General features: G+C 43.1%; 2 protein-coding genes across 2 annotated transcripts in view; one reads left to right on the forward strand and one right to left on the reverse strand.

The window, feature by feature from the left end:
• LOC143362480 (hydroxylysine kinase) overlaps nucleotides 1-16,390 on the reverse strand; it is a 187,193-nt gene that overhangs the window by 139,269 nt on the left and 31,534 nt on the right. The gene's annotated exons all lie outside the window — the stretch shown is intronic.
• Nucleotides 955-8,316, forward strand: Ath (ATP-dependent RNA helicase DHX33). Its single transcript, XM_076802677.1, has 7 exons — nucleotides 955-1,351; nucleotides 2,457-3,074; nucleotides 3,519-3,751; nucleotides 4,235-4,585; nucleotides 5,877-6,075; nucleotides 6,906-7,182; nucleotides 7,964-8,316. Exons 1-7 carry the CDS (start codon nucleotides 1,128-1,130, stop codon nucleotides 8,138-8,140), a joined length of 2,079 nt encoding a protein of 692 aa, XP_076658792.1. The 5' UTR covers nucleotides 955-1,127; the 3' UTR covers nucleotides 8,141-8,316.

Raw genomic sequence — 16,390 nt, forward strand, 5'->3', positions numbered from 1 at the left:
AGAAACTTTTGAAAAGGCCCGACGCAAATTCGAATTAAAAACACAGAAATAATAATTGACCGTGTTCGTTGAATGAACACGAATTCCAAAACAGAAAGTGTATATTCGACCTTCTGGTCCCGCAGCACTTCCGCTCGCTTCTGAGTGCGCACCTCGACTGACTGACTGAGCGCGGCCGCCGAGTTCAGTTGCGCGGTACGCGGTGCGCAACTCTCCCACCCCAATTAATTTCGGTAGATCTCGATCGCCGTGATAGTGATTATTGATAAATTTATTATTTCTGGCTGTTTAATGTTTATAGCAATTTCTTTTGGTAATGATATCAACAAGCACTCCCTTGACCATTTTGCCATCTAATTATTTAGTAAAAATAAATTATAGAACTCGAGATACAGAGTAACTTTTAAAGCATGCTTGAGCATGTCTTAAAGCATGTCAAAGTAACTTTTATGCATGATTATTCGAAGTATACAAGATACTCGATTCTCATTAAAATTTCTAATTATGATTACTCGGTATTTCATATCGTGCGACACGAAACAGTATAATGAGGTGACTGGCGCACTCCTATATCTCGTCTGTGATACTAGTTCCATAATATTAGTTCCGACCGATACGGTAGGATGTGACACAAAAATGGTAATGGGGATCTAGAGCCCCGCGGACGTGAGACAGAAAAATACATTGGGTGATTGGTCTACCTCTATACCTCGTCTGTGACTATATATAGCTATTTTTGATTTTAATTCCTACCACTAACGACGCTGTCAGCAGATTTTAGTTCCAGTTGGTAATACAGGGTGTGACACGAAAATGGTAATGGGGTTACGTGACCCCACAAACGTGGGACACGAAAATGCATTGGATGTTAGGTCTATCCTATACCTCGTCTGTGGTTACGTGACCCCACAAACGTGTGACACGAAAATGCATTGGATGTTAGGTCTATCCTATACCTCGTCTGTGGACATAGTCAAGATTTGAATTATATTGTATATACAGAGGAGCTACGTCATTGGCTGAAGCTTCCTCCTGTCATCGCGCCTATTTGTACACAACTGTACTGTGCAACACGTGCGTGCTCGTGTGCCGTTTCGGAGTCCGTTTGTGCTACGATTTTCGGCGACATGGGGGTCCACGATAACACGGATTCAAAGTACAATGTGATCGGCACTGCCACTTTCACGAAATTAGCAGCGAAACGACCTACCACTGTCGTATTCAACGAGACACCGAGCAAAATAAAGAAAGACGAAGATAGTCACCATGCTGCTGCAGAAACTGTAGACAAAGGAAGCATAAGCTTTCAGCAACAAAGAAAATCGTTACCGGTTTACAGGCTACGCAAGCGGTGAGTGCTGCAATATTTTTCTTTCGACTATCTGTTGATTTTCGCTGTTATCTTGTTTCGCCGACAATATTTTTACGACATTCTCTCACGTGAATAGTGTAAAACAAAATGGTGGATTACCGACCGTACTTGGTCAGTAGTTTGAGATACCATAACATAGGTAGCACTATAGTACGTCGTTCTTGGCGGGAATATTTTGCATCACGTCACAGGCAAGGTAATGACAGAGAGGACATGAGAGTGCTCACCCTCGGGGTTTTAGTGTCCCCGCTTTTCTGCATCATCTTTTTAGCCTGTATTAGAACTTGCATCATCTTCTAGGCTGGATTAGAGCCTACATAGAAGACCCTCTTTTAACATAGAAGTAGCATCCACTTTGGCATTATTTGGAATCTGCTGCTAATGATGCAGGTAAGATGGTGCAGGTTCTGGTTCTGGCTAAAAAGATGATGCAGGTTCTGGTCCAGGCTAAAAATTGGACTACGGGGCAGCACTATACCGGGACACTAAAATCCCGGGCGTGAGCACTCTCATTTCCTCTCTGGTAATGAATCGATCAAATATAATCGCAGATGAGGTATAAAAGTAGTTCAATCATTTTATGGGGCTTTGTGTTGCACGATCTAAAAGTCAGTCATATTGATATAATAGAAATCGATTTTGCCAAATATATCTAGAAGTGATAAAATAGAAAATGTATCTAGTTTCCTAACATATTGCATAGATGGCTCTGCTGTATAACGTTTGTATCGATCAAGTAACGGTCGCATGATTTAAATTTATATTCACTTATCAAAAGAACGTATTGATTTTTACTATCTCAAAACTGTCTCAAGCAATAAAAAGAAACTATCGTGGATATTGATATAATTTTAGTTCACCAGATAAGGGGATCTCCTATTTTATATGTATATATGTAAAATTTGAAGATTTGCCTTCGAGGATGATGGTCAATTCGGTTTCTTTGTGAATAATGGTACTGTAACCTGTTGGTAATTTAGGCTCTCCGATGTATTCCACAATTATGTTTAAATTCGAGGAAGTAAATGGTAAAGTACGAAACTATATCGTGTCTAATAATTTGACCACTTGTAATCAATTTCAGTCTGCTCGAGGAGATCCGGCGCAACAGCACTTTGATCGTGATAGGCGAGACGGGTAGCGGCAAGACCACTCAGATCCCTCAGTTGCTGTTGTCTTCCGGTATAGCTGGTGCATCGGGCTGCATCGGTATCACGCAACCGCGAAGGGTAGCCGCGGTCAGCGTGGCTCGCAGGGTGGCGCAGGAGCAAGGGGTTCAAACCGGAAAGCTGGTGGGCTACTGCGTGCGTTTCGAAGACGTTACATCCCCCCAGACCAGGATCAAGTACTTGACCGACGGAATGATGGTTCGCGAAGCGATGACCGACGAAATCCTGTCCGATTACTCGGTGGTGATCCTGGACGAAGCACACGAGAGATCCGTGCAAACCGACGTGCTCCTCGGCGTGGCCCGCCGGGCGCAGAACCTGCGGAAGCTGAAGAACCTTGCGCCGCTGAAGCTGCTGGTGATGTCGGCGACGATGGACGTCGATAAGTTCGCCAAGTATTTTCAAGCCTCGGCGGTCTACTTGGAGGGTCGTCAGCACCCCGTGAAGATTTATCACGCCGTCAAATCGTCGGACGATTATGCGTTTTCCGCACTTGTTACCGCTTTCCAGATCCATCGCAATAATCCTGCCAAGTAAGCGAGACCTTTATGCGATTATTAGGTGTTTGAGGAAAAGAAAGTCGGAAAGTTTTTGCACCCGGAAAAGACTCTTTTCGGACCACCTACCAGCAACTCGAACGAGTTACTATATAACAGCAATTATTTAAAGTACTGAAATGATCAGTAATTCCCCAAATTTTAACTTTCCTTTCGTGCACCTAATAATTCATTCGCGAACGCTCGTGCATTCGTTGCACACACGGAAGGCGGTATGGGAATTTTAATAATTAATGATTACCATGGGACGCGGAGAAGTATCGTCGATGTAATTTTCGAGTTTGTAACAGGATTATGGAATTTACATACCGTCACGTCCATTAAATTAAAGGAAAACAGTCCGCTTGCAGGAGAAGCGCGGCAAGAAACTAGGTCACCAGGAAACGGACAATTTCCTGAATTTTTCTGTCTTTCCTCCAGCGAGGACATTCTGGTCTTTTTAACCGGGCAGGAAGAAATAGAGGCTACAGCTATGAGCGCGAGGCAAGCGGCTAAACAGTTGGATGGACAGAGCTATCCGCCATTAAAGGTCTTTCCATTGTACTCGGCTCTGCCGACGCATCAACAATTGGAAGCCTTTAAGCCGTCCCCTCCCGGGATGCGGAAGCTTATTTTGTCAACCAACGTAGCTGAGACGTCTGTTACCATCGGTGGTGAGTTATAATTACGCGAATCACGGCGGTTTTCAAATTTACCCCGAAAATCTCGGCGCGATCTCAAATACTTCTGAAATGATTTATCCAGACTATTATTTGTATTTTATGAAATTGGTTCGTTCGATATAAGTGTCAGAAAACTTTTGAAAAATAGATTTTAAAACAACGATCGCAGTGCACCCATAGCGAACTGATTAGAAAGGAGAGAAGCTTTCTATAAAATCGTTTTCACCCGTGGTCTCTCTCCCCCGTCATAAAAATTGTCTTCCGGGTAGGAGGTCGTGCCCCGATTGGATTAATTCGGCGAATTATCCATCGGTGGGGGGCCAATTTCATTTTCGACGAGCGCCGCAATCTGCTAATATCACGACCGAAACCCGGTACTCGTTCGTGACAGACTTGATTACTCGGCTCGCTTTCGTGATTACATTCGCGAGAGGATTGTGGTACACACAGAGATTCCCGGATGAAATTACACAGGAATTCGACATGTGATCGACACCGGAGTGGTCAAAGCGAGAACTCATCACCCGACGACAGGATTGGATGTGCTCAGGGTGGAAAAAGTCTCAAAGGCACAGGCCTGGCAGAGGACAGGCAGAGCAGGCCGTGAAGCGGCCGGCAAATGTTATAGAACTTACACGAAAGAGGATTTCGAAAGGATGAAGGAGATGCCGGTGCCCGAGATACAAAGGTGTTCCCTCGCGGGAGTGGCGCTCCAGTTGCTCGCCATCGGGATTGATATCACCACCTTTGATTTCATGGACAAACCGCCGACGGAAGCCGTCGACGTCGCCGTCGCTTGCTTGGAGAAACTCGGCGCTGTTAAAGGTGAACACGATCCCTCGAACCAATCTGAACCGATTACGGTAGTGCTCGCTTAAATCTGCAAACTTTGGAATCCGGAAGTAAAATTCTGGCATTGCGAGGCAACGTTTCTCCTCGAGGAATTGAGCCAACCGCAGCACGACAAACACAGTAAGAGGATAGATTTAGTTAGCGAAACCAAGATAGACGCAGTCCGTCGGGCATCGACGGTTGAGAAATATTCCAAGTTCGGTAAAGTTTGTCTCGCCATTTCAAAAGTAGTACCAGTGGATTGTCGAGATTCTCCCGATTAAAACGAGTCCAAACATGACGCAAATCGGTCCACTTCTGTAGAGTTCGTAAATAGCAATCACGCGTGTGTCATTAATTTTGTTATTTGCATTAAGTATAAAGCCAGTCCGATTTGCGCCGTGTTTGGACTCAGTTTAGTCGGAGGAATCGCAACAATCCACTGATACTACGCTTGAAAAGGTAACACAATTGTTTATTGCATGATTACCGTTTACGCTTGCGACTTTGTAGTAGGTCTGTCTGCTTTCCTCTAGAATCTTTATTCTTTTGTCTTGCCCACTGAGATAAGGCTTCGCCGAACTCGAAGCATTAAATTTAGCAAATTTAACTGAGCACCACTGTACTTTTCACTTTGTCCGTAAAAAAACCATTATTTCTTATCGGTACGAACAAAGAAATAGTCACTTTTAGTGCTCCGTAAATCTAGTGTTAAAACCAGTCTCAATAGATTTACCATTACAGGCCACGGTTCTGATAACGGCGGAAACACGGTGTTCCTCGGATGATCGACTTTCAAAGTGAAAAATGTAAATTTTATTGAAGATAGGCCAGCGTCGATACCGCCGGAATGATCACCCAACAGAATTCCGCAGTTTCAAACAGTTCGAAGAGATTCTGAAATTCAAGTAGGCGACATCGTCGCGCCGAGAAAATATATCCGGATTCGCGAGGAACAATATGTTTCCCGCAGTTTCTTTCTTCGGGGAACAATATATCATTTCTCCGGCTGGTATCGCGTCGAGTTTGTCTGCGTTTCCGCGAAAACTGTCGAGACGCTGTCGAAATTGCCGTTCAACGGGAACGAATGTTCTCGGTTTATTGTTAAATCTGCTACGTGATTTTTTCGATCGGTCGCGGTTGTCGAGACGATTTTCATAGAAGAATGATCGAGAGAGGCCGTTCGACTCTATTTGCGTTCGGTTCTCTCGGCCCATTGGAGTGTGGTGGAATGGCATTAGCATGTCACGTAAAACTTTCTCATTTGATTTTCCAACGCGAATAGGTTCTCCGCCGCAGCTGACCACCCTCGGCAGGACGATGTCCTTATTCCCATTGGATCCGAGATTCACTAAAGTGATCCTTGCCTCGGTGGAGCATCAGTGCCTTGAGGAAGCGCTATCGGTGATTGCTCTGTTGTCAGGGGAGTCTATCTTCACCGATCCGCCTGCTAAAAGGCAGCAGGCTCAGGTCGCTAGGTCAAGGTAGTTACTCCATTTGACAATTACTATATTGTTTAACCGTCGAGCAACAGAATCAAGAGTCTCGCTTTTCAATGTGAATTTGTAAGAAGTTAGATGCGACTAAAGATACAGCAATAGTTTCAGACAAAACTCTCTTAGTTCTCGTTATTTCTTGACGAAACTTTTACTGGCATATTCGTGATATTTTTCTGATTGAAACGAGCCCAAACGTGACACAATTATGAGCATATTTGCTTGCTCAGTTGACGATTTAGTAGAACCTCGAGTAACCGAATCGGGGATATCTGAATCCTTCATTATCCGAAAATATACTAATCTAGTATTATAGGCAACTGTTCTATTATTCGAATCCTCTTGTTTGAATCCTCCTCTTCGGATTAATTCGGATAATCTATAATAACCTAGAATATGCTGAGAAAAGAATATGCTGGTAAAAGTTTCATAAAGGAGTAATCAAAGACAAGAAAGTTCTGTCAGTGGATTAGTATAGTCTCGTATCGATAGGATAGAGTCAATCACCTGCTATTCTTTTTACGATCGACATCAGCGTTAAGAGATTAAGGAACAGGAAAGGGGAGCCGAATGTTAATGTAAATAGGAGGGAAATAGGCGAGGAGGATTTACTGGACGGCCAAATATTTCACGGCCGGTTGAATCATCTCTCTCGCAAAGTGGAGCATCTAGTTCGCGATAGGATCTTGGAGGGTTAGAAATCTCGCAGTGTCCGTGGGTGTCCGGGTGTTCTTTTATGGCCGTCAAATGGTCCGAGTCGTGATCGATACTCGTAGTTTGTTACGTGACACGTCGCCCCGGTGTTTCGTTCGTTCCAGATTCGCGTCACCCGAGGGAGACCATGTCACGTTGCTGAACGTTTTTCGCGCATACATGAACACGAACCAGAAGAAGGTCTGGTGTCACGAGAACTTCCTGCATCATAGGAATCTCGAGTACGCCGCGGAGGTGCGCCAGCAGCTTGCCGCATTAGCGAAACGTGCGAATTTGGAAAAGGCGAGCTGCGGAACGAATACCGAGCAACTCAGGCGAGCTCTCCTCGAGGGCCTCTACGATAACCTCGCCGAACTGCAGAGGGATCAAACTTACATCACCGTAAGTAGTCGATCCTTCAGATGCGCTGGCTCATTGCACAAAGCCGACTAAACTCTCCCGCCGCATTTACTCGCTCCCGAAGAAAAAACGGCGGCTGCATTCTCTCCGGGAGATCGAACAGTTGTCTTTTGTTCCGAAAAAATTCTGTTCGAACTTATGTCCATTAGGAGAATGTTCCTGTAGAATTTTTAGGGAATTTTTTTGCACTAGACGGCGATTCTTCATGCAAAATCAAAATATTCCGATTGTGGGAATCAGAGGGGTTCCATAAAAATTGAAAACCACGCAACATTCGGAGGAAATAGACAGAGAAAAATAAAAAGTATTTAGTATAGCCGAAGTTCTATTTAAAAATTGATTGTTCCAACGCAAACGCGCGAGTTTGTGCAAGTGGCTCTAACAATTTGATCACCCGGTGCGCATCCCGTACACGGTTTTATGCAGCAGACAGCAAATTGGACCACCAGTTAATTTCGCGCAGCTTCGAACGCACTGTTTCTTTGAGCAAGAGCGATTAAGGGTAACCGAGAGCGAGAGACATTCAATTATCTTGTTCCTGTGGACAACGGGAAGGCATGAGCGTCGGGTTAGGTGAAAAACTTCGCGCAGCAAGATTAAGGGAAGTTTTTGAGAAGGGTTAGCGTTATTTTGTTGTTACGCTCGGGAATTCGGGGCTTAAGCGAGTTTCAGCCCGGGGTATAGGGGCGCAGTTTAAGTAAGTTTTCTCCCTGGCTACTGGATAACGAGAATTTAGGAGTAATTGGATTGTACGTGTGTGTAGGTGAGCTCGAAGCAGCCGGTTGGGATACATCCTTCCTCGGCGTTGCACCGCACCAAGCCGCCGCTAATATTGTTCACGGAGTACGTAGCCACTGGGAAATGTTATATTCGTGGTTTGTCTGTCATCGAGGTTTCGTGGCTGGCTGGAAAAGGGCTTAATATCGGCAAGCACGACTAAAGGACGTTCTTTTAAACGGTTGGCCGGAGCTCCGACAGCCGCTGGGAGCTCCATTGTAAAAAGACGATACGTGACTCTTTTTTTCCAGATCGTTGTGATCGCGAGGGATCGACGTGCATCGTTTTTCTACTGTGTACAGTCGTTTAATAAAACTTTTTACCGCACTGATGACGATAGCTGTGCTCGATACTCTTCCAAGGTGTCCTCCATTTTCCACCGTCGATGCTCCCAAGAATGATAGTAGATTTTTTAGGAAACGCTGCTTTTATTTCTTTTGGTTAATGTTTCAGACAAAGTACAGATGCAGGTACAGCGTTTCTCTACTGTGTACAGACCTTTAAAGGGCTATTCTGATTTCCGTGGAAGTATGAAGTTAAAATCTGTAGAAAAATCTCCAGAGAAATGTACGAGGAAGAAAATAAGCGTTGGCTGAGCATGGTTAGTCAATTAGTTGTCGAGTTATCAATTTAAAAAATCTAGTTTCGAGAGAAACGCTGTAATTGTTAGCAACGGTTGCGTTAGATTGGTTTCGCGTACTTCCATCGATTGATTCACCCGATAAGGATTTTCTAGGCAGCGGAGAAACGCGGCGGTGGTCGCCGGTCGTTAAATCGCTTCACAGCATTAGGCGATAAATGAGAAAAAAAGAACCGGACTCTCATCGAGAGCCGTCCCTCTCTTAACTAAGAGAAGCTGCTCTGGAATTTAATACCCGGGGCTCTCGTGGGGCGAAAAAGATCAAAAGCGGGTGTGCAGCGGCGGCGGCGGATATGAGAATCTCTCGATGAAGAATGGTGGAAAATAATATGGTTATCGGGCATTCCACGGATTCGGAACGAACGTCGAGCGCGAGACACGGTCGGCTTCGTCGAGCCCCCGATGTGGAGGAGGATCTTCGAGGAGGTGGAACGTGTCTGAGAACAAAGGGGATGTTTCTCGGTAAATGGGGTGACGAGCAGACGACGAAGCGTAATACGCCGAGCAAAATCGAGAGAGAGACAGAGAGAGAGACAGAGAGAGAGAGAGAGAGAGAGAGAGAGAGAGAGAGAGAGAGAGCCTTACACGATGAAGCTTGCTGATACGGTTAATACGATGCGACAACGAGGAATGCGATTTTCTCCGAGACGAGAAGCCCGAGAAACAGCCATCCCGAATAGGACGCCGAGGCGCAGCGAGAACGAACGATAACTCGATTGAACGAGCACAAGAAATATCCTACTGACGTACTACGCCGAATAAATCGGCGACGAGTTAATCCGGATAATTGTTGCGACCTTTCCCACCTTCGTCCCTCTTCACCGGAAACCTTCTCATCGTCACCGGAAATTGTTACAGGCTGCGCCAAAATAACGGAGTTGCGAACTTTTCGCTCTAGAGCCACCGGCGACGACCTACTTCAGATTTTTGGTTCTGCAATTTTACTTTCGAATGCAAGGACCTCAACGACAATCGCCGGTTTTCAGAAAAACGTTCGCAGCATTTGAAGAAAGGTTTATAATATTTTTTGGCGGGTGTCACTCAAAGGGTTGAGTGTAATAATTTTCTCACAATTGTGAGAAAAATATACGAAATGCAGGAGCTAAGTTCGAGTATTCTCGTTTTATTTTCATCTTAATATCTTAACAACCGAGAAAAAAATTGATAAACTTAAGGGTGTTTACCCTCATATTATCCTCAAATGTGGGATTACCTTTCAACCTAAAAGCATCGTTTTGTTTATCCATGTAGACCGTTTTGGTGTGTTCCTCTTTCCAATTCATTCATATACTTTCCAAGAAAGAGACATACTAGACCACTACCAATAAATTGATCGATAACCACAAGTAGTTAAAATCTTTGTTTCCATGTTTGAGATACAGACTTCTGTGATTGACTGTGTATAGCACGATCTGTCCAATGATTGAAACTGGTGCATTCGTGGCTTTCCTATGTGACGGTTCTCTTTCTTTGCTCGTAGTTTGTTTGTCTTCAATGATGAGGTCCGATCCGTCGCGAACAAAGAGTTCGTTCGAGTAGGACCAGCTCCGCTGTTATTATACTTTGTTGCATTCAACGTTTCCATTTCTGGGCGGGGTATGCATAAGATACCGAGCCAATTTACTTCGGCAAGTAGCTACTTATATGTCGACCCGGATAGAGCTTCGTGTGCTAGAACAAGCCATCTTCGAACTGCGAGAGGAAGGTGGAAGGTGTAAGCGTTCGAAGGAAACCGCAGGAAACCGCAGGAAACCACAGGAGCACCGTGCGCACACGAACTTCAGATCTAGGATGAGGCCTCTGACACCATTTTGCGTTGCCGGATTCTTCGGTCTCGTAGCCTAGATTGGCTCTCTGTCAGTAGTAGTTGTTTAAACATCGGCATTCAAAAGAATCCGCTGCGAACGACAATCAAAGTGAAACGTGTCAAAAACCGATAAATCAAATAGCTTGAAGCTGGACAGGTGTACTCAGCACGTGTCCTGTTATGAACTAGGGTAGATCTCTTTTTTGAAATGATCTTCTTTGGCAATGATTTGCCATTAGCTTTCTTTTCATTTCTTGTGCCAGATGGCAACTGTAGTCACTCCTGCTACTATTATGTTGAAGAAAATTATTATTTTCCTTGATAAAATTCGAGAACACTCCTTAAATGTTATTCAATACGTATACCAAATTTGGAATCATAATATTCAGCACCGTTCTTTTAAAAAATTCCCAAAGATCGTCTAATCAAAGCGTCGATCTATCAAGACCAATGTAAGCTTTTCCGTTGTAACGCTCTCACTATGGCCGCTATAATTTTGAAGAAAATGACTATTATTGCAGGGAAAAATTCGAGTACATTCTTCAAACGTTGATCGATAAGCACACCAAGTTTGGAATCATAATGTTCAGCACCGTTCTTTTAAAAAATTCTCTTCGTTAATTTTAGGCAACGATCGAAATATGGGTCTGAAAGTTGGTCCGTCGATTTCTGCCGTTGGAAAACCGGATGCATCTTGCAGGGGCAGCTTCCTGGCCCTGTACCGTTCCAATTGACCCAGTTGCGCCGCTCAGGATTTCAACAGCTGTTTCAACGGCACTCGCGCGACGGAAATCATGCGACCGCCCTTTAATTGCGTATCGCTGCGCTGAAAATAGTAGGACCGTTTACATGGAATTGTGACGGCGTTTCTCTGTAGGTAGCCACCTGTTGTGGTGACACGCGCTCGACTGAACGACGACTATGTTCTATCCGTTCGTTCTCGTCAAACAAACCGTTTGCACAGTGTTAATTAACCGTTTTACTGGCCGTCGCGCTGTCGCGTCCGCTTCGGGATCGTTTGAATCGCTCCGCGAATGAAAACGCGAACGAGAAAAAAACCCTCTCTGGACGACCGAGAGCCGTTCTAACAGGAGATAGTATGAATTATTTCGCCTCATAACTAATCGACTTTCGGGAGCTAGCAGTTTCCGTATTTACCGTTGTCTGCCTCGGGCTGCGATAAAGACAGCCGCGTTTGCGCAGCTATAATTAATCGACGCGATCCCCTAACGACTTCGGAACGCGGCCAAGTGCCTGTGTTCGCTTCAGCGTGCCCCTGCCAAGCGAGATTCTGCACTTGCGTCTGTGTAGGCTTGTCCCGAAAGTTGCCCGACCGGAGTTAAAGCTGCAACGTTTCCTGAAACGTTGACGATCCATCATTGGCGAAAGAGAATTTTTGCGGTCGAGACTCGAGATTTCGTCCGATCTTCCTGAAACATATTAATCAGCCCTTGAGATCTCTGACAGAGATGGGTAACAACAAAAATTTGAAATCGTAGCTTGCACATTAAATTCACTGCAAACTGCACTAATTATTCTGTAACTGAGCTAGGAGTACGTGTATGACTACAATATAGAACAAAATTTTTACATTTGAGCGTATAGCGTTTATCATAATTACTAGTAGCAATAGATTTTATAAATCTCTAAACTTAGAACTGTAAATGGAACTTCAAAATCTAGCATACTTTTCAATTTTTAAATTGTTACGAACTTTAATCTGCATCACATGGATTTTAAAGAACTGACATGATTAAATACGTGAAATGCGCCTGCCGACGTAGGCGAATCCGGCACTGCTGTTTTAACCTGTACTGTATAATGTGTAGGAGGTTTATTTCACTTTGAGCTTTGCTATCTGGCTTTCAGGACTATCTAAAACGAGCAAAACATTTGGATTTCAAAGCTTCAAAAGGGTGTCATGCTGTGTAGGAAAAATATTTAAAATAGTTTTGGCAATAAAGAATCGTAAAAGGACGTTTTAGCGCAATCTGACTGTTTCAAAATGGAGTTTAATGCTTGTCAATGAAACTGATTTTCTGATAGAACAAAGAAAAATGTTGTGTTAGTGTAATCTGATCGTTTCAATGAACTAACGACTTCAATATATATATAACTGCGATTCCAGCGTTGCAGCAAAAATATTTATTAACGAGACATGTTTTTTAAGATAATTTTTAGATCTTATTTTAAATCGTTTCAGGGGGTCCGCTGAACCTAGTGTCAGAAGATATTTCATTGTTTGGCATCGTCGCATTATTTATCCTTATCGCGTCGCTTAAGTGAAATATGGTGTCGAAAATTTCGGGAACTTCTCCTTGTGATCCGCGGCACGCTGTCGCCCGCGTTAAACGCCGAGCAAAGAGTTTGATATTCAAACAACGATGCATTTCGCGTCGGACGGGGCCCCTTTGTGCGGATGATAAATCGCGTAGCCTAATCTAAACCTAGCCGGTTCGGGAACTTTCGCCGCATCAATCTTTCGGCCACTCGACGATCAGAACCCGTAGTTATGTCCGCGACATTAGAAAGCAATAACTGCATCGCTGTTTGCGGCGAGCAGCGTGCAAAAATGCACATTTTCCTCTAATACCGTGTCCGAGAATGTGTTACCGCCTGCGCGTTCTTTAATTGAATTTTTTCTCGCCACTCTGCGGGCGTTCATTCCAACATACAAAAGCTCGAAATATAAGAAAAATCCCGTATTGCGGTATATCAGTAACGAACTATGGCTGGGTCATTAAATTTATCATTGTGATTAAAGTATGAAATTTAGTCCACAAATCAATGGATTTTTTCAAACATGTGACACTGGTGGAATTATTGGTTTGCTTAGTTTAGCGGTAGTACCTTTACTACAAGTAATTTTAATACAATGATAGCAAACTTCCATTTTTGTAATGAACTGCCCTTTTTTGTAGAGGATCGCAAACATTACCGTGTGTTCTCGATCAAAAACAGTTAACGTCCAGCCAATTGGCCTCGAACCCCTAGAATTAAAATCCGGATAACCTTATGTAAAGGTCTTGGGTAACCTTAATTAACCTTTGATTATCACTTCTGAAACTAAAGCAATTAAAATTCGACTAATTACTCGCGGCGGGTAGCATGTTGGGAACGTTTCAACTGTTGCTTTTCGCGGAGGATGATCGTGGATCCGTGCAAACACCACAACTATTTCGAATCAAAGGTTTCCACCGGCTCGCGCCGAATTCCCCTAACTTGCAGGCAAATTTCATTACAGCCCGATCGAAAATGCTAGAATCCCCCTTCCCTTTTTGTCAAATCGAGTTTTCAGACCTCAGGAAAACTCATTTTTCCCGGAAAAAGTTACCTGCATTCGTTCACCGAAACTATTCGAATCGCATAGCAAGTATTATGTGTGTCATCACTGGACTGCGGATTTTTATGCAAAAATAAAAATTGTTTTCATCGGTCGCAAGAAACAGGAGCCACGTAGAAATGTATTTAAATTAAGGTTTCCTCAGCACGAATTTATTTTACCTTGCACCCGATTTTAAGGAAACATTTTTTATTGCTCGTTGACGGCAAATACCGTGGATACGTCGTCGCGGTTTGCCCCATTTTCTCGAATCAATTTGCTCGCGGAACCTTTCACCCCCTTTCTACCTTGTCGATAGCGACTTGGTTCGCGTCTGTTCAATATGTAATATCTAATATTGAATGTCTCGATAACGGAGCATGTGTTCCATCGCGAGCAGCGCTTCTGCATTCAAAGTGGTATTTCGATATCGAGAATTAATCTCTTAATTGAACCGGCGCGGCGCGGCAACGCGGCCGAAACGCTACTAGCATTCCGCGGAGTTTCCGGTGCAGTCAAAACTGATAGCTTCCGGGTGTTTGATTTAAATTTGCCTAATTACCGGCCTGTGTGTTTTCAGATTCAATTTCGAGTGGATCTACGGCCGTTTGCGCGGAGCTCCGCCGAATCAGTTTTCTGGTAATTTCCCGTCGATTTTCTCGTGATTTTAAATTGTCAATCTTTTATAATTGCTCCGTCGAGGACAGTCGAGAAATTACGAGTTCAATTGGATCGGTGAACCCCCTCCGTTATGCTTCAAAAAGTTATGTATGTCGTTAGTTTGCTGTGACAAAAATTACGATGTATCGTAGTTGCACATTTCAATTTGGAGCGTGAATTTTACGGGAGTTATTGGAAAAGTTTCGTTCTTCTGAATCATATTTTTATGGTTAATAATGTTCCGCAGTCGGACGCCCTACCACCCACCATACCATGCACCCATCGGCGGTGTTCGGTTAATAATGTATCATTTGATTATGTAATTCTATTGAGGGAACAATTTATTATCTATAGCTCTCGATGAATATTTATTTGAACAATAACGGTGTATTAATTGACTCTTATGAAATAACTCCTGATTGAACAGTGAATTTCTCGTCGATAATATCATTAATCATAATGGGCGTTTGTTTGAAGGATAAATGAGCATCTATAACATTGATTAAAAACATTATTCTATTTCCACACGGATTTTTATGCAAAAAGGAAATTAACTGCATTCGTTACAAGATACAGCAGCTACATGTACATTTAATTATTTTATTTTTGAGTTCTTGGAATATTTTCACTGTTTCGAGTTCGAGCTACTCATTTTTGCCATAAATGCATAAAATCTAGTTATGTGACAATTTCGAGACGTTCGAAGACATTTGTTACAGCAAATGAGCGAGACGTTTACTTAACGGAGCTTCTGTACAGTATTCCTGCATTCAATATTAGAGGTTCGTAACAGTCAGGAATACGCACGTAACTTCGTGGTAATGAAGCATTGTTAGCAGCGCGCACTTAATCTCATTTCCAGCGTTTCCGTGACAAAAATCCGTATCCACAATATGCCAATTAAAAAGCATGACAGCAGTTGATTAACTCTGAACAGTTCAGGAGTTTCGCGTGCGGTTTTGAGCCGTCGGTAATCCGTAAAATAACGGTAACTGATTGCGACCTAGCTGAGAAAGAACCGCAAACATTATTGATTCAATAAGGCAAACAGCAACATTATACTTAGACACCTGTACGTGGATCAGCATGCTAATATTCGTTCACAAATTGTGCGAATTTTAGTTTTAATTTAGTTAAAATTACTAAATAGTTTCGAGGTTATTTGGACGTTCATCAAAATTTTTACGACTTTATAACATTTTGGCAATTGAAAATATGCTCGAGTATCTTCGGTAAGTGTTGCATAACATTCCCGTAATGTTACTTTTACAGAAATGTCGAGTTCAATACGAGTTGTCGAGGTGTAACTTACTTTGAGTCGCTGCGTCTGACCAATGCGCGACCTATACTACTGAAAACCGGAGATTTAATTAGTTTTTGACTGAAATTCGAGGAAATGAAGTAAAAGTTTGATGTGACGTCGCAGACGGGGTATGTACGAGCTTTTACAACAGTTTACACAATCGTGTCACCATTTAAACCACGGATTTTCACTGTTTTTCAAGCTCGTGGAACCAACGCACAATGTTGCGACTAATTTTTACCTAGTTCTTTACATGTTATTACATGGTCTTTCTAACAAGTTTTATTCATCTCTACGCGCCTCTAACTCGTTTGTAAAAAGAGATCCAAGTGGATCTTTGTGTTACGTTAACAGTAACTCTAATTATTTTTCAAACCAACGTGCAGAAACCATGAACAGTTTCGTTCAAAGAAATGAATCCATTTCATGCAAGGGCCACGGGTTAATTTGTACAGCTAGTAAAATAAATTGAAACAGGACTGTCAACTGGTTCTTAAATAACGTAGAACGTATGCAAAAATAATTCTTATCAATTTCACATTTGCATTACAATTCCGTTAATGGAATATTTTACATTTTATTATGTTTACATTGTAACAGTACAGTTAAGTGGTCTACGACTATGATTTCCATCAGAAAACATAGATCCCCATTCTTCGGTGTTGAATAGCTCACAGTATG

The sequence above is a fragment of the Halictus rubicundus genome, chromosome 17 (assembly GCF_050948215.1).
Source record: "Halictus rubicundus isolate RS-2024b chromosome 17, iyHalRubi1_principal, whole genome shotgun sequence".
NCBI classification, from domain to species: Eukaryota; Metazoa; Arthropoda; class Insecta; order Hymenoptera; family Halictidae; genus Halictus; species Halictus rubicundus.